The 26535-nt window shown below is 40.0% G+C and overlaps 2 protein-coding genes across 2 annotated transcripts; both read left to right on the forward strand.

The window, feature by feature from the left end:
• Nucleotides 1-2102: 2102 nt before the first annotated feature.
• slc5a1 (solute carrier family 5 member 1) lies at nucleotides 2103-11527 on the forward strand. Its single transcript, XM_044334685.1, has 15 exons — nucleotides 2103-2339; nucleotides 2817-2888; nucleotides 3313-3417; nucleotides 3636-3695; nucleotides 4302-4406; nucleotides 4512-4617; nucleotides 5090-5170; nucleotides 5279-5487; nucleotides 6636-6771; nucleotides 6893-7000; nucleotides 7082-7232; nucleotides 7984-8152; nucleotides 9247-9462; nucleotides 9595-9700; nucleotides 9799-11527. Exons 1-15 carry the CDS (start codon nucleotides 2202-2204, stop codon nucleotides 10011-10013), a joined length of 1977 nt encoding a protein of 658 aa, XP_044190620.1. The 5' UTR covers nucleotides 2103-2201; the 3' UTR covers nucleotides 10014-11527.
• A 13296-nt stretch (nucleotides 11528-24823) lies between these two features.
• rnf208 (ring finger protein 208) lies at nucleotides 24824-26163 on the forward strand. Its single transcript, XM_044334460.1, has one exon. The coding sequence runs from the start codon at nucleotides 25035-25037 to the stop codon at nucleotides 25809-25811; it is 777 nt and encodes a 258-aa protein (XP_044190395.1). The 5' UTR covers nucleotides 24824-25034; the 3' UTR covers nucleotides 25812-26163.
• Nucleotides 26164-26535: the final 372 nt, after the last annotated feature.

Consider the following 26535-nt stretch of genomic DNA (forward strand, 5'->3'; position numbering starts at 1 on the left):
TAAGATACACTTAATGGAATTCAATACAACAGCCTTCAATAAACAAATCACTGTTAATTTAATGCAAATTAGATAGCAGTATTTTTTGGTTGATGTTTACTCAAGGCTATTAACACATTGGTTAATTACTAAATTGCATTCTTAATTACAGCAGGTTATGATTAGGATGTCTAAATAAAGTAATGAGGGCTCTGGCTCAGTGTGATGCTACTCCTTGTATCTAGTTTAATTGTTTTTTGTATCCATCACCTGTCCCACTGAGGTTTTGTGGACTCACGACTACTTTGTTTCATGATTTGGATATTTCACATTTCTAAGATGTATTGTTTAGCTTGTGTGTACAGATATGGCTCAATTAAAATCTCAATGGGTGTTTTTGGGCGTTTAATCTCCAACCTGTAACTGTGCAGTGTGTTACAGGTGTGGTCCTGCTCAGTGGATGTTTGCCCTGTCTATCATTACATTAACTACCACACAATCTATAAACCCTCCATATGACCAAATGAAACAAAGAGTAAAATACTAATTATCACTCTCATATCATGAAAAGTGTTCATTTTCTTTATTGAACCAGTGAAAATTTAATATTTCAGTAACCAATGTGTTCTTCTGGGTTGCTGTTTATAACAAGACTTTTAACAAACAATTTTATGTTAATTTCCCAATGCCAACACCTGTTAAATGCATGTCCGTGCAGACAGTACACACATCATGTTTCACTGGTATTTTCTTGCAGAGCAAATATATTATTAAAGGCCTTTGAACACCCACACAGGTGTTTTTAATTCCTCTTGCTAATTAGACCTTTAGTCAAGGTTGGGTGCAGCGATGCTAGGAATTATATGATGTCACATGGAAGTCATAAAAATGGTAAAATTATAAATTGTCCCACCCAAACAGCTGCAGCAAAACTATCAGGAGAGTGAGAGAGAGCTGTCAGTCTTGAGAAGAGGCCTGATCAGGCAAAAGTGAAGATACCTGTGTGAATGGGCTTTTTGACTCACTTTTTGAGTGAGATTTGTACCCTTAAATATCTTTACCTTATTTACAAGCTTTAAGTCGCCTTATTTCAGATTAGTTTCACTGTCCTATAGAGACACCTAGTGGCTGCTGCTTCCTTTATACCTGTACGGTATTTATTGTTTTATTTTTTTATTTTTTGTTGCACCCTTCCCAAAATACTGGCCTTTGATTAATAATTAATACACAGATAAACACTTGAGTGTTATGAGGATAAAGAGTTAAGTTGTTGTTGTGAGTGGGGTGATGTCGGGGATTTTTTGTTTGACATAGACTTCCAGTGAATGAGAAAATATTTCCTTGTTGGCAGAACTTAATATTTTAAAATTAGTAATCTATTTATATTTATGATTCAGTATTTCCTTGATTACTCTGCTATGGTGTTAACATCATTTCGTCTGATGCTCCAAATATCAGTGGGATTTGTTATCAACAACCGTGCATATTGCCATTTTACTCATTGACAGAGGTGTCAAAGTCAGTGCGAGAGGGCAGTGAGAGGGCAATTGGGGACTATGTAACAGAGGTTTCATGGTAACACGATCTTCTACAAGGAGGCAGCTATTCAGTTGTGAAATATCTTAATTTCTTAATTGCTGTTTGATGAAACTTTTCTAATTTACTGAAATTGTTTATAACTTGATTGTAAGTGTTGGAATTGAATTGTAGTGAACTGATTTGCACTGCTGATGGAGTTTATCTGTAGGTCCTTTGTTTTACGAGAACTCCTCTGTTTCTTTGCTCAACATATTTCCTTGTTGGTTGATCATTAACAACATTATTTGCTGAAAGGTTAAACATTTTAGCACATTCATTTTCAAATCCATATTCATGAATCAACTATTTACAGTACATTTTCAATCAAACACAATATCTACACACACAATACACTCACAATATTTGTTAGATGAACACACCCCTTTGTTTCTCTCTATCTATCTCTCTCTCTCTCTATCTGTCTCTCTCTCTCTCTGTCTCTCTCTCTCTCTCTCTCTCTCTCTCTCTCTCTCTCTCTCTCTCTCTCACTCTCTCTCTCTGCGCCCCATCTTTCCCACTCTCACATAAACCCACCTCCACCTGCCTGCAGGACCAAAGGTACATTAAGTGTCTTTGACAGGTGCGTCAGTCAAAGAGGAGCGACTTCACCAACACTCCTGTTCTCTGGTCACCCTCTCAGCAAAATGTCTCATGATTATTTTGGATTCTCCTTTATAAGGACCAATGCGAGAAACGGCACAACCACCGTGGCCCTTAACAATGCAGCAGATATATCCGTCATTGTGATTTATTTTGTGGTTGTCTTGGCTGTCGGAGTATGGGTGAGTTGTTCAACCTTTTCGTTGACCATTATCTAAATCCTTGTTATATTATGTTATGTTATATGGTTGTGAGAGTTGTAGTTTAGTTTTCGGTCTTAGAAATTAAACCGAATTCTGTTTGTATTGAGCCACAAAAGGAAAATGTAATGATTTATATTTTGGAGAATTCAAAATAATAATTATATTTGCTAAGATAAGAGGCATCTCAGTTGTTTGTAGCATCTTTACAGCAGCACTTTGAAGTAAATGAGACACATTTTACATTTCAGGTTGCAAATATTTATTTAAATAAGATTTGCTGTATGTGTGCAGTCAGTGATAATGATGAATTGTATGCAGAGATTTTGTGATGTTCTTCCACTCTTTTGTTCACTGTTAGTATGCAATCATTAACAAATATGCAGTGACTGTTGGAATAGTGTGTGAGAGTCTGCAAATGCATTCAAGGATAATCTAAAATGTCCCCCTCTGTTACAGGCTATGGTCCGCACCAACCGATCCACAGTTGGTGGCTTCTTCCTTGCGGGGAGGAGTATGGTGTGGTGGCCAGTGAGTATCTAGCATCTAGCTGCTCAGAATAACAGACAAACACTTACTTTCATGCTTATTGAGATTGAGTTCTTTCTTAATCTTCTTAACTACAGTAACCTTGAAGCAATAAAGTAGCATTACGGCTCATGATAACAAGTTTTTATTGTTTTGTGATAACTGGTAAAAGGTGTGATGCAGTGTTTCATGAGCCTTTTGTGTTAACATCAGCATTTTATAGAGTAATAACATATTAATAATTGTGTGCTTATTCATTATACTGACAACATGGCATATCATAAATGCATAGTCAGCTGGAATCTTCTTTGTTATAATGATTATATTTGTCATTCTTTCTTGTAATGAAATTCACTCCAAAAAAAAAGTTGTGAGACTTAGAAATTATATATGTATGTTTTTACAAATATAACCATACACTCCACAGATCGGAGCGTCACTGTTTGCCAGCAACATTGGCAGTGGACATTTTGTAGGAATAGCTGGGACTGCTGCAGCTGCAGGAATAGCCATTGGTGGATTTGAATGGAATGTGAGTAATCAAAGTAGTCTGATGTGCCAATTATATCATTATCATTTCTTACATAAATGTGTTTCTAACCTGTGACACAGATATTATCAGTTTTCTCGGTTAGGTAAGCTGATAAATCTGTAGATTACCCACAACAAACACAGAAGTCAACTTCATCTTTAGGTACTTCTTAGCAAATAGCAGCACTGATTATTCATGTTTGTGCTCTTTTGTTTCAGGCTCTCATAGTGGTCGTCATTCTGGGATGGCTCTTTGTGCCCATCTACATTAAAGCTGGGGTAAACAGCTCTGTTATTTTCATACTGTTATAATGTCGGATCTCTATCTTAAACATGGGCAAAATTCCAAAACTTACTTACGTATGTAAACATTCTCCCTGAAAGTCAAAACCCAGGCCTCGGCCTTCCTCCTTGTGATGATGTCACATTGTTCGGGCACGCCCATAAATGGCCATCCTTGTCCATCTTTAGCCTTTGTTGCTTTGGATTTCGGCTCAAACATGTAAAGTTGTTTTTGAGATGTTTCCATTTTGAGTAAAGAACTAGAAAAAGAAGTGAAATCTAAACTACTACTATAGCTTGTTTACATAGTGTCCTGATCAGAGAGGCAGCTCCTAACCAATCAAAACAGAATGGGCTCATTAGGAGGGGGGCTTAAAGAGACAGGAGCTAAAACAGCCTATTTGAGACAGGAAAAAAAACTGTAAATCATGCAAATATATTGCAGCAGAGCCCCAGAATATAAATATAGACCTGGAAATGTGCATGATATGTCCCCTTTAAGAGCTCCCCCACTGAGCAATGAACTCCCAATCAACTGGGAGGTAACAAAAGTAAGTAAAACAAACACATAACAAAGTAAAACTCTCATGTGGATGTGTTTAGGTGGTCACAATGCCTGAGTATCTGAAGAAGAGGTTTGGAGGACAGCGTATTCGCATCTATCTCTCTGTGCTATCCCTCTTCCTGTATGTGTTCACCAAGATCTCAGTAAGTCGCATCTTAACTCTCATGCCATATTTCTGTTTCAACATTTTACCAGTGTCGCATGCAATTGATTGAAATGACACATTTTCTCCTCTCTGCTCCACTCAGGCAGATATGTTCTCTGGCGCCATTTTTATCAATCAGGCTCTTGGGTTGAACATCTACCTAGCTGTTGTCCTGCTACTAATGATTACTGCGCTGTACACCGTCACAGGTCTGTCCACTTTGGATACACTCACTTCCTTTTCCACTGAAATCACGGAACATTGTACCTGTTTACCAAAGTAAGAGGTCTTATCAACTTTATGAATGTCACCATGAGTCACCTGAGTCTTCTCAGGGCTATAAGTAGAGACGAGACATACACACTCCCTCTCCCTGGTTACTTTATCTGTGGTTTATTATTGTGGTTAATTACCCATGGACTGTGATAAGCAGGAATTGGCCTTCTGTTGCTGTTTTGTAACAATGCATCCACACCTGTACTTTAGTGTTACAGGATGAGCAGTGGAAAAGCACTTACATAACACCACTTAACACTGAATACCTAATTTGGTGTAATAAATTGGATCATGCACACAGTTATTTTGATTGTATTCTCTCCATTAAGTTCAGTTATGTACATTACAGGCAATGATTTTGAATGCAGAATATATAAATTGATGGCATCACATGTTGTATTTCAGGTGGACTGGCTGCAGTGATCTACACAGACACCTTACAGACTGTCATCATGATTGTTGGATCATTCATCCTTATGGGCTTTGGTAATGTGTTTTTTTCTTTTTTTATTCTTTTGCTGTTTTGCTTTTATATTGGTTGTTACAAGGGGACAAATCACTGTAAATTAGTCTAACTTACACACTTGTCCACAGCTTTCCATGAGGTGGGAGGTTATGAAAACTTCATGGACCGCTACATGACCGCCGTCCCTGCCATCACGGGTAACATCAGTGAAAGCTGCTACGAGCCTCGGGCAGACTCTTTCCATATTTTTAGGGATCCGATCACAGGAGACCTGCCATGGCCTGGCCTGGTGTTTGGACTCACCATTCAGGCCACCTGGTACTGGTGCACTGATCAGGTCAGTCAAGCAAATGGGCAGCACTGTTAGGCATTTGTGTGACCACTGTTACTGGTGCTATCAACTATCAGTGGTCATAAACACAGACTCATTCAGTTAATCCCTACATATTTGTACACACATTTATGCACCTATATCTTGCTTTGTTTTTGCCAGACAGCACAGACACGCTTTTATTTAGACCTTGGTGTGACAAACCCAATGACACAGATAAGAGTATATGTCTAGTGATATCTTGTTTTATTTACTGTCAACAAAACCCATGAAAGTCCGAGACCAACAGTGAATTGATCCTACTACCAAGTATTGCCTGTGTAACCAAAGCAAGATGTAGCTTAGTCCACTGTGCCATAGACCTCCATTGTTGACCAAAGACTATTAAAAACACATCATTGATTCACACTGGTGCCACACCATACACCGATAGCCTGCAACCTTCCAAATAAATGGGTGGGGAGTTGCCTTTCATGCTCTGGAAACATGCACCACTTCCTTGGACCAAAGCAAACACCATCTTACTGGGAACATCGAGTCGTGCACACTTTGGTTATATTAGCTACTTTAGCTAAATTGTGCTAACCAGGCAGGTATTGTAATCAAGTAACATTAAACTTACCAAAATATTGCAACAATAGTCCGACACAGTGTAAGTCCTGGAGCTGGCTTGAGCATTGGCCTCAGCCTCAAGCTGTGATAGTTGATACTTGGTAGGAACAATTGGACCTAGGGCTGCGCAACAGAAAGACTGGGGAAGTTGTAAAGTACTAAGAGACGGACGGACACAGTATTGGCTTTGGTCTTTTCAATGGATTTGTTGACAATAACAAAATATAGGATATCACCAGCCTTATCCTTGAGGTGAAGAACTAGATGCTAATTGAACTGTTGACATTCAACACACACATTAACACAATGTGATCAGTCTACTTTATGCCTGTTCAGGTAGCAAAAGAGAATACTTATCAGCAAGCATTCCCAATTTGGCTTCTTTAACTTTAATGTTTTATTGTCTTGCAAATATTTTATGTTGAACTTTTAAATAGAATTTTAACTTCAACCATTTTTCCATCCATATACCCATCACTTTTACCATTTATTGTGTCAATGCACTTTTTTTCCCTCAACTGTGGCATGTTGTCTTTCTGTAGGTGATTGTCCAGCGCTGCCTCTCAGCCAAGAATTTATCTCACGTTAAGGCTGGCTGCATCTTATGTGGCTACTTGAAGCTGTTGCCTATGTTCCTCATGGTGTTCCCCGGGATGATCAGCAGGATCCTCTACGCTGGTGAGTGTGTTCTAGTTGCTGAAGCTCATCATGTGACTTGTGTTTGCTGATGCAACTCATCTTACCACAGAGATAATGGTGGATTTAAATCATTCTTAACATCCTGCTGATCTTATTCCAGATGTGGTGGCATGTGTGGACCCTGATGAATGTGTAAAATACTGCGGGGCCAGTGTGGGCTGCACCAACATCGCTTATCCCAAACTGGTGGTGGATCTTATGCCCGATGGTGGGTGGCTGAAGACCTTTGTCTTATGAGCTTATCTGCCTTTTTCGCCCCTCTTTAAATCTGTTATTCTATCTATTTCAGGTCTACGAGGACTCATGCTGTCTGTGATGCTGGCCTCTCTGATGAGCTCCCTCACCTCCATCTTCAACAGTGCCAGCACTCTCTTCACCATGGACATCTACACTAAGATTCGCCGCACCGCCAGTGAAAAGGAACTCATGATCGCTGGCAGGTAAAACACGTCTGGGGCCAGATGCATAAACGATGTGTACGTACAAAAACAATGCATATGCCATTTCCCGCACATAAACTGGGATTTATAAACACAGAATGTGCGCACTTCACGTATTCTTCAGACCAGGCATACACATGTTTTTCTAAAGCAATCTGAGGGTGATGTGATGAGGTGGAGATGAAATATAAGAAGAGTAACAGAATGTTTTAGTAAAACATTGTTAGTTTTGGTTGATAACCAGCAGCACTGATAGTGTCACATTTATAAATGCAACATTGATTTATTACTTTATGTGATTAATTTTATCATTCTTTATCATTAACATAGGAGTCAACATTTTATTTATTTTATCTTTAGATGTGTCATACCTCAGTTTAGATAAGAGTGCTACAACCAAATCATTTATTACATTTCTGAGGTGTCACTACTGACAATGGTTTATAGTCCATGTGATAAATTAATGATATGGATGTTATGAGGAGCCGCACAGCCATGCGTAGTAGCGGCACGTAATGACAGCTGTTATGCTGTCGGAGAACCTCACCAGTGCAACACAATCAGTGAAATGGCATGCAAATTCGGCACAAAAAAATGAGTATGCATATTTCTGGCTTTGTGCGTACACAAAGTTTTGGTCATGAATCTACACAGAGTGTTGAGTGGTGTTTTGTTTGATATGATTTCTGATGATTGTTAAAATTCCTATGTGCCTGCTACTATCTCCACATGTGTGTTTGTTTGTGTATAGGGTGTTCATTTTGGTTCTGATTGGTGTGAGTATTGCATGGATCCCTGTGGTACAGTCAGCCCAGAGTGGTCAGCTCTTTGACTACATCCAGTCCATCACCAGCTACCTCACACCACCCGTTGCAGCTGTCTTCATGCTTGCCATCTTCTGCAAACGTGTTAATGAGTCTGTAAGTTCCCACATCATCTTTTACTCTTGTGTAATGCTGGACATTGCAAATGATAATGCCTGTTACATTTAAAAACATGGAAGTTTTGAGTGAGGTCAGATGCAGTTCATTATAAGGATCTTAAGTAATTACAGGCCAAAGGTCTTTCTTTGGTAACCTTTACTTTTACTGCGTCCTCTGAGTTCTTGTGTAATAGTGTGTCTTCTGACGGTAAAGAAGTTAGAGACAGTTAAAAAGCAACATGGACATATGTTATACGATCTGGAAAAGTGCTGTTAAGGTCAAAGGGCCTTTTTTTAAAAAAAAAAAAAAAAAAAAAAGTGTGGTGTGAACATGTACCCTATGTTAATCTGCTTCTCACTCTTATGGTTGTCACATTAACTGAGGAAAAACCCAGAAGTCATGCACGCCATCAGCTGATCAGTTTCAGTTATCAGCAGATTCATACAATGACAGCTCACATTCAAACAAGTCTGTAAGAAAGTTCTTAAGATTTGAAAAACTCACTCTTACTAATGCTGCTGTCATTATTGCCTCAACTGACCTCTCCCTCCAATGCTCCTGCTGCATCCTGAAACTCTGGTTTATTGTTGTTAATCATCCACTATTTCAGTTTCAGTTTGTCTAATACTTTAATGTATGATAAAATGCCAGTAAAACTAATGGCATTCTCAGTACCCTCCGGTGTTCTTTGTGTACAGTGCTAATTTGCAAATGTTAGCATGCTGACAAGCTAACTAAGATAGTGAATATGGTGAACATTAAACCTGCTAAACACCAGCATGTTAGCATTTTCATTATGAGCATGTTTTCAGTATGCTAGTGTTAGCATTCAGCTCAAAGCACAGCTGTGCCTATTGCCTCAGAGTACTGCTAGCATGGCTGTAGACTCTTTCACAGTTTTTCAAGTCTGCCCTAAAACAAGATGGCTGACGCCTAATAATATCTTCAGGTAAACTGAACTGGGATTTTGGCCCCCATCACTTACATTGTAAGCGTATTTGAAATGGGATCTTCTAATGGTCAGTGTGAACCTTCAAGTCTATGTGTTTATGTCTAAACTGACAGTGTTTCCTACTTCTCTCTTTCCTCAGGGTGCGTTTTATGGCCTCATGATTGGCCTGCTTATAGGCCTGTCCAGGATGATTGCTGAGTTTGCTTATGGGACAGGTAGCTGTGTTAACCCCAGTAACTGTCCCACCATCATATGTGGAGTTCACTATCTCTACTTTTCCATCATCCTGTTTGTCATCTCCTGTATCATCATCCTGGGAGTCTCTCTCGTCACCAAACCAATCGACGACAAGCATGTATGTGGCCTCTGTGAGATAAGGCTGGATAAATCATTAATTTCCCCAAATATGACCACTCAGTGGAAGACAATGCCATAACCATCTTTATAAATAATTTGTTTCCACCCATGTGTCGTGTTGTTTGTGTAGTTGTATAGGCTGTGCTGGAGCCTGAGGAACTGTACGGAGGAGAGGGTGGACCTTGAAAAAGAAGACTGGGTTGATAACAATGATTCCGACTATATGGGCATGGAGGGTAAGCACATACACAGTGGAAATATAGATGCATTCACACATGTACTGTACACATGCACAAGCAGACCTTCCTCATTCCCTTTGTCTCTTCCATCACAGAACCAGAGGAGGAGCCAGGCTTGTGCAAGAAGGCCTTGATGTGCTTCTGTGGCCTGGAGGACAAAAAGGCCCCGAAGCTGAGTGCAGAGGAGCAGGCAGAGCTGCAGAAGAAGCTCACAGACACCACAGAGAAGCCTCTATGGAGGAACATTGTCAACGCCAACGCCATCATTCTCCTGGGCGTGGCTGTCTTCTGTCATGGTTTTTATGCTTAAAGAATACTGACTGACTCCAATTGCTCTGGGATAATTTATATTTAAGTGACAGCACTTACGAATGTAATTTATGACCAAAGAACTGTAGCCCACAACCCTCTATAATAAGATAATGCACATGTATATCCTCCTACTCTGTGTCATTAAGTAACGCTTTATTTTACATGTCCCTTTTATTCTAATATCCTGTAAATTAAGTAATTTGCAGGTATTTAACAGAGATTTTTACAGAGAGGGTGTTTTTTCTGGAATATTTAGAAAGAAAAAACAGATGAAAGTGTTGAGTTGGTTTAGTTGGTAAGTTCATTTTATTTGGGTTCATACATAGTTATTCATTTGCTTAAAAACATTAATAAATTAGACTCTTTAACTGACAGAAAATACTGAGTTTTCAGTATGTAGTTTTGTGTGTCAAACTACATACTAGCAAATTGGGTTGTTTCTTAAAAAAAACTCTAAAATGAGCACATTTCCTGTATACTACCAAATACACAACTCTTTCAAAAAATATCCTAAGAATTAACAGTTACACAGCAGCTACTAATATGCTAGTATAGTGTTTGACACACAAAACTACACACTGAAAACTATATATTTTCTGTCAGTTAAAGAAAGAGTCTAATTTATTAAGATTTTTTTTTTGCAAATTAACAACTACACATTAACCCAAATGCAATGAGTGGTTACTCATTTTTTCTGTGTTTTCTTATAATTTGTAACAAATTGCATAACCCTCTCAGTAAAATGTCCTAAAAGTTAACAGTTAAATACCTGCAAGTTACTCAGAAAATTTCAGGGAAATTTGTATAAAATTTAGCAACCTGTAAAAACTATTATTGTATATATGTTGTGTGTGGCTACTGAACTCCTCCAGGTCATGCTGTAAAATTATATTTTTATAAAGTCTATCTAAAACTCCCAATATATTTCATTACTTTACACAAGACTCTTACAAGAGTGTTTGTGGGATGTCATTTTCTATCATTTTCATTTCTGTTCTTTTTCTCTGAAGTAACACAGTAAGCTGTATTGTAATATATTAACACAGTACACATTCATTCACACATCTGTACACATTGTTCTGAACCCTTCACATTTGTAGGTCTTCCAGTGTTAAGCATGAGTTTCTTCCTTGTCTGTATTGTTGCTTTTATGAGTGTAAGTGTAATGAGAAAGGACAAGGTTGGCTATGTGTTTTAGAGCCTAAACACATGAGAAAAGAGAGATCAAGGGATAAACAAATACCAGTAAATTACCTGTAACACATAATAGATGTGTGACAAGATAGAAGATAATTACGGTATGTGCTACCTCATTCAACCTAAACCTCATTTTTCACGTTGTGTGTGCTCAAAGTCCATGACTGCTATCATATCTTAAATCTGTGCAGCTTACTGTATGTTGTTTTAGGTGTTAATGAATAAAAGCATCTCAGGAAAGAAGGGCTGTGAATTGCATAAAGCACCATCTGACTCTCTTTACTTCCCTCTAGTGGGTCACTGTTGTTCTTTGCTGGTTTGATGTTTATTTAATCACACATTAAATTTCTGGTAAAATCAGCTCTTACTGTATATTGTGCTATCTTTTATTGACTTCATAAATAAACGCTGAATAACAAACAAACATGATCACTTTTTAATATACTGTGTGAGACCTGTGAGTCATTCCCATTATGATGCATTATCTTGCTCTTCTGTGGTTAATGTACGTAAGTGAACAGCACTAATGTAAGCCTTGAATATATGCACTACTGTTGAATGATTTATGATTTCTGCCTTGGACTTCCTTCCTTTGTTCCCTGCAGTTTTATCTCTTTTATCCCTGACTCAGTTATTCTCCACCAGCTGCATATTACCTTATATCTCTTGTCTGGTGCTGATATTGTGCTGGCCTGCGTGGTGAGTAAGGTAACATTCAAAGGTCAACCGTCACGGAGGCTTGTCTCACTCTCAACAGTCAGATGAGACATTTTTGTTTTAGTGCTGCATGCCAAACACCATCTGTCAGCCACCTTACTCATTCTGAGGAATAATGAAACCAGACATGTTTTGAATTCCTTGAAAATTGGTGATTGTGATGTATTCTAGTATGACAGTGAGTCATTGTTGGAAGAAGAGGAGCTTAAATAAAATGAAAGTTTTGATGGCATTTTTAATAATGATAAAGTAATTTTATATGATGAAGAAGTTTTAGGTCCTTTTCACATGTACTTAATGTTCTTTGTAAGCTTGCAGTGTTGGGTTGGCTTTTAACTGTGGAGTCTTTTTGAGGAAGAGGTTGAGCTGTCTCACGCCACAGTGGCCACAGTGGATGTAGTAATTTTCAGCATGTAACGTCTTTCAAAATATTTCGATGAAGAGGTAAAATACAATAAAGAACCATTAAGACAGACAAACATGTCAACAAAATGTCCTTTTAAAATTGGGGATAAGAGTAAAATGACATACATGTGATAACACTATTTGTTTGTCGTGTTTAATCTACACCTCTTTTTAGATTTTTAGGGTTGCATCTAACCAAAACCATTCAAAAAATGGTTTTGGTGAGATGCAACCCTAAATATCTGAATCTGAAAAATGATGATGATGATGCATGTGTTGACATTGTGGTTGTCCACTACAATGGCGTCTACCAGAGTATACGCATATGCATACTGTCATATATTGACTTTTATTCAGTTTTAAGCCACATTTTTTTGATAAACTTTTTAGATCTTGGTCATTTTTAACTATATCTTTGAACTGGATTAAGGATTTAAGTCATTAGATGTCTGGATCTTAAGTTATCAGAGAAACAAGCAAGTTAGCAGCAGCTCGGCTAGCAACCCTTCCTGGACGTCCTCTTTCCGCAAAAAAGCATCAGAGAAACACTGATTTTTAATGTGAAACTGCTTTACTCACTGTTTACAGTTTTTTCCTGGTGTACGTTTGTTTGAAGAGGAAGAGACCTCTGCAGGTAATTAGACTCATGGTAAAAACCTGCTGAACGTCTAGATCTTAAGTTATCAGAGAAACAAGCTGAGCAAACATTAGCAGCAGCTCAGCTCACAGCCCCTATCAGACATACTGTGTCCACCGAACAGCGTCGGAGAAACACTGATTTTTAATGTGAAATTGCTTTATTCAGTGTTTTTACAGGTTTTAATCACCAAATCTGTTTGTTTTGGAGAGGAGGAGACCTCTGCGGATAATTTGGCTCCCGGTAAAAACATCCTGAATGGTGAACACTGAGGTAATCCTATCCTAGAGAAGTTGGTTGTTTAACACTGAAGACAGCAACTCCCATGATCCCACATTACTTCACACCATCATCACACTACATCTTTTGTTATTGTTTTGATTGAGAGACCCCTAGTGGCAGAAATTACATATTGTGCGTTTAAATATGCAACATACTAAGTTTACAATGGCTTGTGGCAGGACTAGATTTCATGAAACTATACATGGGTATGTAAAACTGTGAGAACCCCTATAAGCAGTGATGAAATAATACTGGAAGTGAAATTGTGCATTGTTGTCTGAATAAAACATCACTTTCAAAAAATTCAACACAAGCAACATTCAAATCCTGAAAAAAATGTCATACAATTATTTTTTTATACAGTATATTAAGACAGACGTGGGGAGAACAGGGAGGGACTCACATCCACTAACATGCACATTCACATGCACTAACACCTACGCGTGGCTGGACTGGCTTCCAAAACAAAGATTAGAAAGGTTCAGATTACAACACACACAAGAGTGTGACTTCATTCACTGCTCAGGACGCCATTACTCCACTATATCTTTACATAGCAAATAGTTGTTTGCTGACATCTAGTGGGGCTGAATGTCGCATATTGCACCTTTACAAAAAAGATGACTTTTTAAAAATAATCTTATACACATAATTTCTATGTGATTATAGTACTTTTCAAATTACTCAGATGATATGCACTTTTTTAAAATGTAGATATCCTTGTGAAAATAACCACACTTAATGTTAGTTTAGCCCATTCATATGTTGCCCCAGGTCAGGTGTGTGGGGGTGGGGAGTATCAGCATGTAGTACTATTGCCATCAGTGATAGTGTCATTTTTGATATTCCTCGTACTTTAAAATATTCCACCTGTAGATCTATGCTTTTGTTATGGTCCCCAAAATCAAATTAATACACACACGTTATTGCATGTTTTGGTCTTGGTTTTGCCTTGCAAGAGGGATTTTACACATGTTAAAAAATACCATGCCAAAATACCAAGTATACCTAAATGTTTTCTTAAACGACAAAATATTTCCCTTCCTCCTCAGTCTGTCCATCGTCTGACAATAGGCTTATGGAAGAATGTAAAGTAGAAATTAGACCTTGTTGAATGAAGTCTGCCTTAGGGCATGTCTGGCACTCTTTTCATGTGACAAGTCTTATTGTCCTAGAAGCTACAATTACATACTGTATGTCTTCAATTTCTTATAGCTACAACTGAACTGCACTTCAACTCTAAAGACAGCAGTGGAAAAATTCTTATAAGAGAAAACAACATGCTCACTCCAAGGACCTTGACTTCGCCTTAAACCTCAGTTTATGGCCAGTTGAGTGCACTTGGTCATAAAGCTCGCCTGCACACATGTATATAATGTTTTGGTCTCTTGACATTTGCAGAAAGTTTATAATAACAGCATTCTAGTTCTTGGTCTATTTTTAAACAGACGCTCTGCCCTGCTGAAAGTGCTTTTTATGTCTCTCACACTGTGAAAAAAGTGCTTTTCCACAGGTTGTACACCAGTATTTTTATGAGTGACTTATACTTGTAGGATTTCTAGGAGCTAGAATTTCACATAGAGAAAATCCAAAGTCTAGTTCAGATCAATGATTCGCAGCAAGACTGGATGCAGCTGGATGCTGAATGCTTCTTCTGTGCTGATATATTGTATTAAGTGGATTAGCTGTTATTTGTCTTTGATAGTCTACAAGCTACATTACTATCTATGAACAGATTAAATGCTACCACCATTTGGCTGGTGACCGGTGTTTCATTTGTTAATGTTAGCTAGCTGAAAAAGAACAAGATGTAATCACTGGACACACCCAGGACGTATCCAATCATGCTAAGGGCGTTGTTTTTGTTTATTTTATTGGAGAATTCATTTTTGAGCTACAATCATCTAGTAAGTTTTATTAAAAAATCAAAACATTGCTATTGAGTACAACTCATTTTTAATTTGTAACAAAGTTGTACATTTAAGACTTGAAGCTAGAGTTAAAAAGCTAATTAAAGGGCCTCTCAGTCAGCCTCTAACTGTAAGTACGAACGCATAACTTTCCATCAAAGTTCAATCAGGTTTGGTTAACTCACATGAAAGATTTCTGTATTTGTGTTTGTGCTCTTCTCGCTGGCAGGACTCAATTAGAAAAATATGATGTCATGCACCAGTGCACCAATAAGAATTTTTCTACATTTTGCTAACATTGCCAGACCTCTGTCCCTCAAACCATCAGCCATCAGCTCCATCAAAGGTGTCTTTTAACAACTCCAAAACCACACGCAACATCTGTATTTAAAAGATGAGAAACATTGTGGTTTAAGGAGACATTGTGGTTTAAAAGCAGCCAGTCTACAGTTGGGATGTATTTACTAACTGGCAGGTTAACCATTAGCTAATGTTAGCAGGGCAGCTAAGAACACACAGCATTGAAATAAAATGACTTTGGAGTTACTGGCAGGCGTATTTCTCCTCTTGCAAAGACTATTGTTTTCCGCACATTTCCAGCTGCTGTGCAAAGATAACACATCAGGGACCAGTCTGTCCACTGAAGGCACAGAGATTAAACTGACATCAGCCCTCCATCAAGACAGCAAACAAGCTCAACCCATAAACAGAATCATAAATTGTAAGCCCTCACACTACTTTTTCCTGGAAAAAAGTGATCACATTACTGTAATGCCTTCTATATAATTCATTGTTACAAACATTCATGAATATTTAATTCTTTGAAGATAATCTTTAAGATTTGAAGCCACATTTTCAGGGGCTTGACATTGAATGTGACATGTACTTCCAGTTTCACACCAAAGTTGCAAAAGTGCACACAACATAGTCTGAGTTTGAGTAACTTTTATTGCAGCAATGATGTGTTGACCACAGCTCTTTCTCAAACTTCTTACTTCTCAGAAGTCTGAAGATCTACAGAAGATCAAGTATATGGAACTAATACATGCAATATACTCAGTGCTAAAACTCCTTTTAACAAGAGCTATTTGGTGTTCAGATTTTCTGTTATACTCAGTGACTTATTGCTCTTATGCATCTCATTACATGATGCATTTGATGCTCACATTATGTAAGCGTAACCCTCTTACATTGATTGAAATACAAAATCACTGCTTTTTTTTTGCGTGGATCTGAGGATTATTTATATTGGTCAGCATGAAAGCTTGAGCAGATACAAAACTTATTAAAATCCTCGTTATGCAACATCACTGCATGTGCAGATCTGTGGCAGGAGCTTAGGATGCTTCCTTCAAGTTTCTGGGTGAATTTATAAAAACTCAACAGTGTAAAATTTTGCACCTCGCTGCTGTGTTATAAACATTTTCTCCTTGAGGCTCGGTTTGTGAGGAATCCATTTCTGTAAACATGAATGAGATGTGGTCAGTGTTGAATATGAGGGATCTGTTTTCCTGAAGCCTCCAGTCAGCAGCCTGATAGAAAACTAATTTGTGAATTTATGCTTTGTTTTCCCTTCCAAGCTGTGCCGCACTCTGTAGATTAGATCTATTTGCACCAGCTTCCTGTATTTCCTGTGTGCCTGGCTGGTATGTGTGTGTGTGTGTGTTAAGTATTATTCATGGCTCTGGGTGCAAATCTTTTATGTTTCGGAAGGATGTGTGCATATTTGTGTATGCATGTGCATGTGCGTGTGCGTGTGTATGCATATGTGTGTTTAGTCGGGGGTGGGGTGGGGGGTGGGGAGCATTGTTAATGTTTCTCATTGGCTGAAATATTTTCTCTGGCAACTAGAAAACGTGATCCTGCCTGCAGAGGCACTGCAGTGTGTGCTGCAGCGGGAGAGCGCAAACGAGAGAGAAAAGAGCGAGTATGTGAGATAGGGATAAAGAGAGAGAGAGAGAAAGAGGAAGGCCAGAGAGAGAGAAAGAGGAAGGCCGGAGAGAGAGAGAGCGAGAGAGAGAGAGAGAGAGAGAGAGAGAGAGGGAGGGGAGGGGGTGAGCAAGCAGGCAAAACAAGCAACATGCATAAGGAGGGAGCCAGAAGCACAGAGACAGAGAGGGAGAGAGAGTGTGTGTGTGTGTATGTGTGCATGTATGTGTGAAAACACTGCGCATGTCTGACTGTGAGGTGCACTGACTGGAGCAGACGGAGGAGGAGAAAGAAGAGTAATGAACGGCGGCTGAGACAAGAGGAGAGATAACAGCAGAGAAGAGGGAAGGAAGAAGAAGAGAGATAAACGTCCACCTGAAGCAGAAGAAAGAGACGAGCAGAAAAAAAACAACAGAAGAAAAAGAGAACGAACAGCACAGAAGCTCAGGTCACTGCACAGAATAAGCTGAATAATTTGACAGGCTCAGCAGGAGGGTGAGACAGAGAGGGATGGAGAAAGAGATACCAAAGGGAGACGCTCAGCCACAGCTCAGAGGAGAAGGAGCAAGGGTGGGAGAGTGAAGGACAAAAGGTACCACAGAGGCGAGGAGGAGGAGGAGAGGAACAAGAGATGAAAGCTGCCCGAGACATGACGCATCCACCTTGCAACAGCTTCCTCCATCTTACATCTCCCCCATCTTTTCCTCCCTTCCCTGCCGCTTGTTGTTCATCCTGCTAGAAATCAAATGGACAGAAGAGAGCATCCTCCCATCTAGTGAGAAAAAGAGACTGAGAGGTTTGGTTTATCTTCAGCATCAACAACGTCGACGGCGACAATATCTCAATAACTGGAACAGGAGCGAGGAGGCAAGGAAGGACTGGAGCGAAACAAGTGCGTAAGCAGACAGGTGAGGATGAGAAAAGGCTTCGCATCTGTTTCGTGTGCTGTATTTTCTGCATGTGCATCTGTATGTTCCAGATCTGCGAGGTGTGGCTCCTGTGTGTGGGTTTCCTAACAATATCCCACTCTTTCTAGCTCTCTTTTGTGTGAGAATCAAATAGACAGAGATGCCTGTTTGCCTTTTGCTTCTGTTACGTTAAGCTGGGATTTACATGGTTGTTGCATCATGGCCGTCCATTTTGCAGATACACAAACCCGAAGATGCATGAATGGAGACGCACATGTCTACTCACAGAGACACACCTGCGCAACTACTTATCTGCATCGATCACAAACAAGGCTTAGGAACTGTGAATAGACCCTGATGATGTGTCATTTGAGGTGTAGATGGTATCTTGTGGGTGTCATGTCTCCAGTGGTTATGACATTTGACAGACCTCTGCACAGACAGACAGTGGGGGCAGGAGGAAGGAGGGGAGAGAGTTGGGGTGGGGGTGATAGGGACAGGGAAGGAACGGCCTGTTCTGTAGCTGTCAGCAGCACTAAGGCATCTACATATTGGCCATATATTGGCGCTGCAGTGAGAGTGTTGAGTACGCCATGCTGCGATTGCATAACTGCTGCTCCTGAACACACCCCTCCCACATGCTAAAGCTGCTCCATCTCACACAGTCCAAATATTTTGGCCAGTTCACCTCTATCTCATCACCTCTTAAGCCTCAGCTTGCAGAACGTCAACAATGCCGTCCACCTTAACCCTGTGCTGAGATAGCCTCCTTTAAAAAATAAATAAATCACCTTAATCAATAATTATTGAAGAGCTGGGCATTTGCTGAACCTTTCCCTCATAAATCTTCAATGAGGTCTGTGTCAGGTGGAGCGATGATGGTTATTGCTTTTATTTTCCTGCCCGTGTGCAGCTCTGCCATGTTGCCGTGGGAGCTACACAGACGAGAACAAAGAGCACTTGGCTGTAATGAATTGCGAGGCAAAATGGCCGATGTCTGCCATGAATGACAGCGGGCTGAATTATTAAAAACAACACCTCCTTCTCATACTCAACAAGCACTTTCTGCCCATACAGAAACACAGACATCAGACTGTCATCATACAGAAACCTATGGAATACTTGCATGTGATCACAGCCTGATGGATCGACTGTAAATATAACAGTCAGCCCTTTAGAGTCAAACATCAGCTCTGTAGCTGAATCCTGGGTAAAAAATACATGCATATAAATCTTGACATTTTAATTGTCTTACATCAACCCACTATACCTGTAAGTTATATGTGAATGTACTATGGAATTGTAAGCAAAATCCATGGTAGAAATTTAACAGAAAAATAAAGGCATTTAAAGGTGTAATTTCAGCCTTAATTATCATGACATAAATCTTTATGATAAACAAATATAAAATGCGAGGAACATTAAAAACAAACATCTTCATACCAAAGTTAATACACATTTCAAATAGCAAAACATGCTACTAAAGTAAATCCTCCTGCACTGCATTTTCATACTTCATTGAATCTCTGCAAGCTGCAGCCAGAAAACATACAGTAAATCTGGGGATTTGTCCTCAGATCACGCTAAGGTCGTAACATGTTATGCAATCAAAACACAACATAATATCCCATACAGGTCCGAGAAGAGATGTGCTGATGCTTTTTTCACCAGCCGAGGCATGAATGTGGATACACATCTCAACATAGCTGGCATACCTAACACACTGCTGGTATGTGGTGTAGGGGCACAAAGACCTGCAGCCTCTGTGCTCTCCAGGCCAACAGATGGCTCATATAGATAGATAGATAGATGGATGGACAGCGAGAAGGAGAGATGGATAGAGACAGACAGATTTTCATTGAGAGAAGAAGAGAGAGACAGGCGGATACTGATGCGCATGATCACTACGGTATGACTCATTCAGAACATGGTGCCCTTCTCCTGCTCTCCTATCGGCACAGGTGGAATCTATCCAGTGTGATCATGAGGTAATCGACAGACCTATGTGTGAATGTGTGTGTGTGTGTGTGTGTGTGTGTGTGTGTGTGTGTATGAAAGAGACGATATGAAATGAGTTATATGAGATGACAGGAATGTTCTCGGAGTTAGAGCTGTGTGTGTTTTTCTCCCTCTTTTCAGGTGTGTGTATCAGTTTAATCAGTCAGGAATAAACCTACCATGACTGATAGTATACACATCTAAAAATGTACTATCTCATATCAGTCTGCTATGTGTTTGTTTGCGTGTCCACTGGAATGTAAAGGGTGGTGCCGTGTACGTGATGGGGAGTCGTCTGAGGGTGAGAATGTTCTTGGATGTCTGTGTGTGTGTGTCTTGATATAGTGTGTATGCAACTCTGTGTGTGTTCAATGGTATGAGGAATTTGATGCTGAGCGAGACTCATCTGACATCTCTGTGGTCAGCTCTCCTCTTCCTCCGCTTGATCGTGATGACGAGGTCAAATGCCTGCCATGATTTCATTAGTGTAATAATTCCTCTGCAGGGAGAGGACCCAGAGCTATGCACACACACACACACACACACACACATAGAGACACACACACATGCAAAAATGTAAAGACTGTTGGAGAGCTGCAGCAGTTTACACTCTGTTAATATGTTTGCTGGGTCGGAGATGAGCTCCTTACATAACCGGAGAGGACTCCGTCGATTATGAGAAGGCTGCGCCAAAGCTGGCCCATCAGCAGGCAGCCTGCATCCGTTATCAGCCCTTTTCATAGCACTGTCACCAAATTAGAAGGTAATTTTAGCTACTTCATCTCCCCCAGGCTCAAAGGCTCCTCATGCAGCCTGGATGCTTTATCAGCTCGACCCCTGCTGCTATCACACCGGTGCATTTTCACAAACTGTTATAACCAGAAAATGAGTCTGGACATCTAGTATCTGTGTGAGGCGGATCCCATTATTTGAATTTTGGCCAATATCATTAGCAATATTAGAAAAGAAATCAGATTATGATTTATTGGCTGACTGTTTTTTTAACATAAACGTATAAAATAAATAGACATTTTTTATATGTGTCCCTTAGATTTGTCTGTACCCAGCAGCTGAAAAATAAAATTTAAATCAGTTTCCTCTGGTGTACAAACAGCGACACTATTTCTGATTTTCCTCCAACATATATTTGGCATTTCTGTACTGTGACTTCCTCTTATCTGCCTCTACAGTATATATGCAATATGAATATACACATATACATCTGCAATAACATCAGCTGATATATCTGGCAGGCTGATTTATTGGTCTAGCTCTAATTCAAAACATCACTTGGTATAGTTTGAATTCAGACCTAAAGTCACACTCTTGCACATGTATATAACTGTGTACAGGGCTGTGAAACATCAGTATAATATGGTATAATCTGGGGATATTGCTGATATGATTTCTGATACCAAAATCGATACTTAACTTTGATGAATACAAACTCTTTTTATTTAACTAAATGAAGCCTAAATTCTCAAATGCTAAGTTTTGTCTAAACACAAGCAAAACTTTGCCTCCATAAAATACAGTCTAAAGGTGTCAACATTGTTATTTGAATCATTGAATATCTGATCAAAGAATAAGTAAACAAGACTAAGAACCTGGCAAGATGTTCGATGCCAGACAGTTTTAGATACACAGTGCCATAGACACATTTTACAAACAAACAAACAAACAAACAAAAGAATTTGAGGTTTTTATACCCATCCATGATTATCACAACATGACCATATGATGCTATTGTTTCTTATAGTTTCCAAATTCATGATTCTTAGGAAGTTTTACTTAAAAACTTGTGACAAAATTAGTTGCTGAAGGTTTTCTTTTTCTATTTGTGAATAGTTTTGACGCATGTTATTCATTGAACATCAATTTCATCCATTTTTTATGTGATTTTGCAAAACATTTGCCATAAGGATACATATCAATATCAAACAATTAATCTTATTAATATCATGATAATAATTTCAGTCATATGGCTCAGCGTTTGTTTCATGACATAAAACTGGATATTGTCTCAGATTTCATAATATTATCATAATATTATCGGTTATCATAATACTGTGATACAGTAAAGATGTATTTTCATGATCTTACAGGCAGAGTTACTGTTAACTACTTACTGTTAAGAAGATTCTTCTTCTTCTTGTTTTATGCCCTCCTAAATATCATCACATTATCGCTATAAAGGTATAGATGAATTTTAGATGGATTTTTTTTTTTTTTTTAATGTTATCTTGTGGCTAACGCTCAGCCTTATCAAATGTGTATGAATACCTACTGTGTGTGCAGGAGGATGAGAAAGAAACAGAGGCTATTTTGGGAAGTGTTGCAGCGCTGCAGCTGCTAGAGGGACACATTTGGTGAGATTGTGAGTGATTCTTGTTAACAGCTCGGTGTGTTTGAATGTGGAGTGTGCAAATATGTCGAAAGACTCATCGAGAAAGGATAAAGGGGAAAAAACAAATGTCTACCTGCTTGCCCAAAATATGGCTCACATGCATCATGTGAAAGCACTTCCGCCTGTTAGGTCCATCTCTCTCATTCAGTGTGAATCTTCAGCAGAGGTTGGGGGCAGGAAACCACTGAGAGGTGCATAGATAAACAAACCATAAATAGAAACAAGGACCAGTGCTGTGCACCCTCTCCTCTCTTTTCTCTCTCTCTCTCTCTTTTCTTCCTCACCATGTAAGTCACCTCCTCCTTGTTTTTTTCCCTCTTCTAATGAATCATTGCTGTCGACAGCCGTGTGGAGAATGAACGATGTGTCATCCTCCCTCTTCTGCCGTTTGGCAGCTATTGTTTTGGTCGAGCTAAAAATGTTCAACCATACACTTGTTCTTTTTGATAAAACCCACACACAGTATGACACAAACCCTCCATACAGTACAGTACAGATTGTAACCCGTTCCCACACGTTAGAGTCAAATTGACGCAACTCGGAAGATGACTGAGTGTTGACAGGAAGCATGAAATATGACAAACAACATCGCAATAGTATCACAATCATCTGCTCTGCCCAGACAGTGTGGCAGTTCCTTGTTTGTTTGTTTGTTTGTTAGTCATGTAACATTAACTATTTCTCTGAATTTTTGGAAATAAATCATCAATTTGTATATTGTTTATTTAGAAAAGTGAAAAGCGACATTGGAGGAAAATTCTGTCAGCTTGAATTATGCATATTTCCTTGTCATTACATATCTATATAAAACTGTGTATTGCATTAGTATATGCACCATAACAAAGGACATCACTAATGTTGTTCATAACATTCAGTATTTTGCTGTATTTTTACCAACAAAAAAAAAAAAGGCAATAGGAGACAGCAGCTCCAGGAACTTGCAATCTCTGTTTGTCCTTATCTGCAATGTCATAGACTAGGTATTAAGTGTTCTGAATGGGTGTGCTCAGACTTGAGAAGAGCAGTGGGTGTGCTGTGTTCTTATGCCTAAATACACCACACATATCACCATAATCTTCAGACTTTGTAGCACGCTGATTGTGTTTAGTCAAAAGAAAGGCGTAGTGTCTGTGCTGTGCTATGCCCCGGAGCAAGTGGCAACATGATAATTATCTACCCCTCAAAGAAACACACCTGGATCGAGGCCAAGACGCAAAAGGAAATAGATTATAAACTCCCCCACCCCACCACCACCACCACCACCCCAGTGAGTCTTGCTGCTTATCAGATAAAGACAAAGACACTTTATACAGCTGGGATTAGTGAATTCTACTGTATGAGGCTGATTCATTTCCATTAAAAAAAAACCACTGAGGAATTGAAAATACACGGAAATACAACATTAACGAGTATGTGAACAGCGAGTTTTGTCATTACAGAAAACAAAAATCTCACAGCCAATTTGCCTTTTTACTTGTATTCCATTTATTTTCCATATTAAATGTGTCAAAATCTACTTTATCTAGAATATTTATATATCCCTATTTTTTTCTGTTTTCGCAGGTAGATGGACCAAAGGAATCCTGAGGACACTTTATGAGTCTGAGAAACTGAAAAAGGGAGACAAGCACAGAGGCATACTTCAGACTTTTATCACTTCTTCTGCTCAGTTGGGAGGACTGTCTGAAAGTCAAAAAAAAAAAACAACCTTAACTCCCACCTCTGAGGAATTCAGGAGCCTTGGAGCGAAGGAGTCATTCCAACAGCCTTCTGGAGCATTACACGACACCTCCCAAAAAAAGACCTCCTCCCACCTTCTTATCAACAATCCACTGAGAGGGTCAAACAGGGTCACCTGACCAAATTGGACAAAAGAAAGAGAAAGACTGGAGGTTACTCATTCTTTCTCACGCACTCAAGTCGAGGTGTAACTCACACGCAGCCGAAAACAGGAAGTCAAGCGGGCGTTTAAGCGAGAAACACATATAAAAGGCTAGTTTAAGAAGGCAAGAGTTTCCCTTTGCAGTCTACAGGATATAGTTTAAGACAATACCTCCTGGACCTTTCTGAACTACCTGCACTCAATCCCCCCACTCTGTGAATGCAGATATCCACCAACCTGTAGTGTATGTATATATGTGTGCATCTGTGTGCATATGAGATTATTTATTGGTGTTATCACTGAGTGAGAACATAACTTTGTGCTACAGTTCTGTCTGTCCTTTTGTGTGAATATAAGTTTATGAAAATAGCCATTAAAGACAGCACAGGAATATCAGCGTAAGTGAGTTAAAACAACAAAAAAACTACCTTTTAGTAGTCAACACTGGTCAAATACTTTAAGCTGGACTGTTGAATCATCTGTACATATCAGCTGTGACAGAATAAGGTGCTCTGGCTAAGCTGCTCTATCTGTCATCCCCTCATAAGGACTCAGGTTGACAGTAACGCCAAACAAGGGGGGGATCTCTGAGGGAAACATGGAGGCAACCATCCGTCCTCATGTTCCCTCAAATGGCTGACTTTAGAGAAAGAGCCCAACCTTGTCCCCAAGTCCAGAACCAGGCAGGGGCGTCCAGCGCTGTTTAGAGCCACAACCCCTCTCTCTTCCGCCTCCAACAACGTGCGAATGTCCTGCCTCAGGCGTCAGCCCGTCACCATCCCCATGGACACCGTCAAGATCATCCAGTCGGAGAAGTTCCCCAGAGAGTGCCCTGTGCCCGTCACCCAGCCGCGCTATGCCCCGCCCCCCAGAGTGGCGTGGGACGGTGGAGGTGAGGGTGAGATTATCGTCAACCAGGCCTGCAGCGACCTGAACCTGGACATAACGGGCTCTCCCCGACCTATGGTGTCTTCCCCGGCCCCCATGACGCGCAGGGAGCAGAGCTTCCTGGCGCAGCGCAAAACCAGTGCCAACGAGATCTGCTACCACCAGTTCCACTATAAGATGGAAGACGTCATAGTCAACCAGTACGTGCTGCGCTCCTCCTCCACCTCCTCCTCCACATCCTCCTCCTCCTCGTCGGGGCCCGTCATGCCCTGCGAGCCCCTGGACTGCCCTACCTGCGGTCACACCTACAACTTCGCCGGCAAGCGTCCGCGCATCCTCTCCTGCCTACACTCGGTGTGTGAGGAGTGCCTGCAGATCCTCTACGAGTCCTGTCCCAAGTACAAGTTCATCTCCTGCCCCACGTGCCGGCGCGAGACAGTGCTGTTCACTGACTATGGCCTGGCTGCTCTGGCCATCAACACCAGCATCCTGAGCCGCTTGCCCTCGGACCCCAACGGGCCCGTGCAGTGGGGCGGGGACGCAGATCGCAGCTGCTACCAGACTGTGCGCCAATACTGCCAGTCAGCCTGCACCTGCCAGATCGCCAACCCCTTGTCCTCCTGTGGCATCATGTAGACAAGGGGGGACACTGCAGGCGTGACTCGACGCTGCTCCCCCACCACTCTTCTCGTCTATAAGCTCTCCTTTCTCTGCCAGTCCCTCCTTTCTCACACATACAGTAAATAAATCCCTCCACAGATGTTATCTCTATATATTTAATAGCACAGACGGATGCTGTGTGGGACTTATGGATGCTGGTGGTTCAATAAATAGTAAATAAATGTATTTTATGTATGGACTGGAATCCTATTCACCCTCTCTCGTTTGGTTGGACGTGTTTGTCATTGACATCTCTTTACATGGGAATGCCAGGGGAGGTCTATCCCCCCAACCTAGGTGAATAAAGATTAAATAAATGATAAAAGTACCTCTGTGTGGCCTGCACTTGTTATATGTTAATTTACAGTGATTATGGCTGCAGAATCCGTTTGGACTAGTATGAGCCTGAGTTCCTTAATTATTTTACCTTAAAATATCAATTGTAAGGGGAAAGTTAATGGATTAAATAATTAATTAAAATATATTGAGGTATTGTTTAATAGTTTTTCAGCACAATTTAAGGGTGGTTTTAAAGATTTGGGTTTTTAAAACCTCTTAAAACCTACCAATTACCATGAGGCCAAACCTTAATGTACTTTTTTCTATTCCAGTTAAGATGTAAATTCAATGGCTTCAAAGGTGCAGTTTGTAGAATTTAGTGGCATCTAGTGGAACAGACATGGCCGAAGTGGAATATAAT

Source organism: Thunnus albacares, chromosome 18 (assembly GCF_914725855.1).
Source record: "Thunnus albacares chromosome 18, fThuAlb1.1, whole genome shotgun sequence".
In the NCBI taxonomy this organism is placed as follows: domain Eukaryota; kingdom Metazoa; phylum Chordata; class Actinopteri; order Scombriformes; family Scombridae; genus Thunnus; species Thunnus albacares.

Bases quoted from the DNA above. Each gene is read 5' to 3' on its own strand.
- rnf208 (XM_044334460.1), top strand. From the start codon at position 25,035: ATGTCCTGCCTCAGGCGTCAGCCCGTCACCATCCCCATGGACACCGTC.
- slc5a1 (XM_044334685.1), top strand. From the start codon at position 2,202: ATGTCTCATGATTATTTTGGATTCTCCTTTATAAGGACCAATGCGAGA. The intron at 5,171-5,278 runs GTAATGTGTTTT...ACTTGTCCACAG, and splicing joins ATTCATCCTTATGGGCTTTG to CTTTCCATGAGGTGGGAGGT. The intron at 6,772-6,892 runs GTGAGTGTGTTC...ATCTTATTCCAG, and splicing joins CAGCAGGATCCTCTACGCTG to ATGTGGTGGCATGTGTGGAC.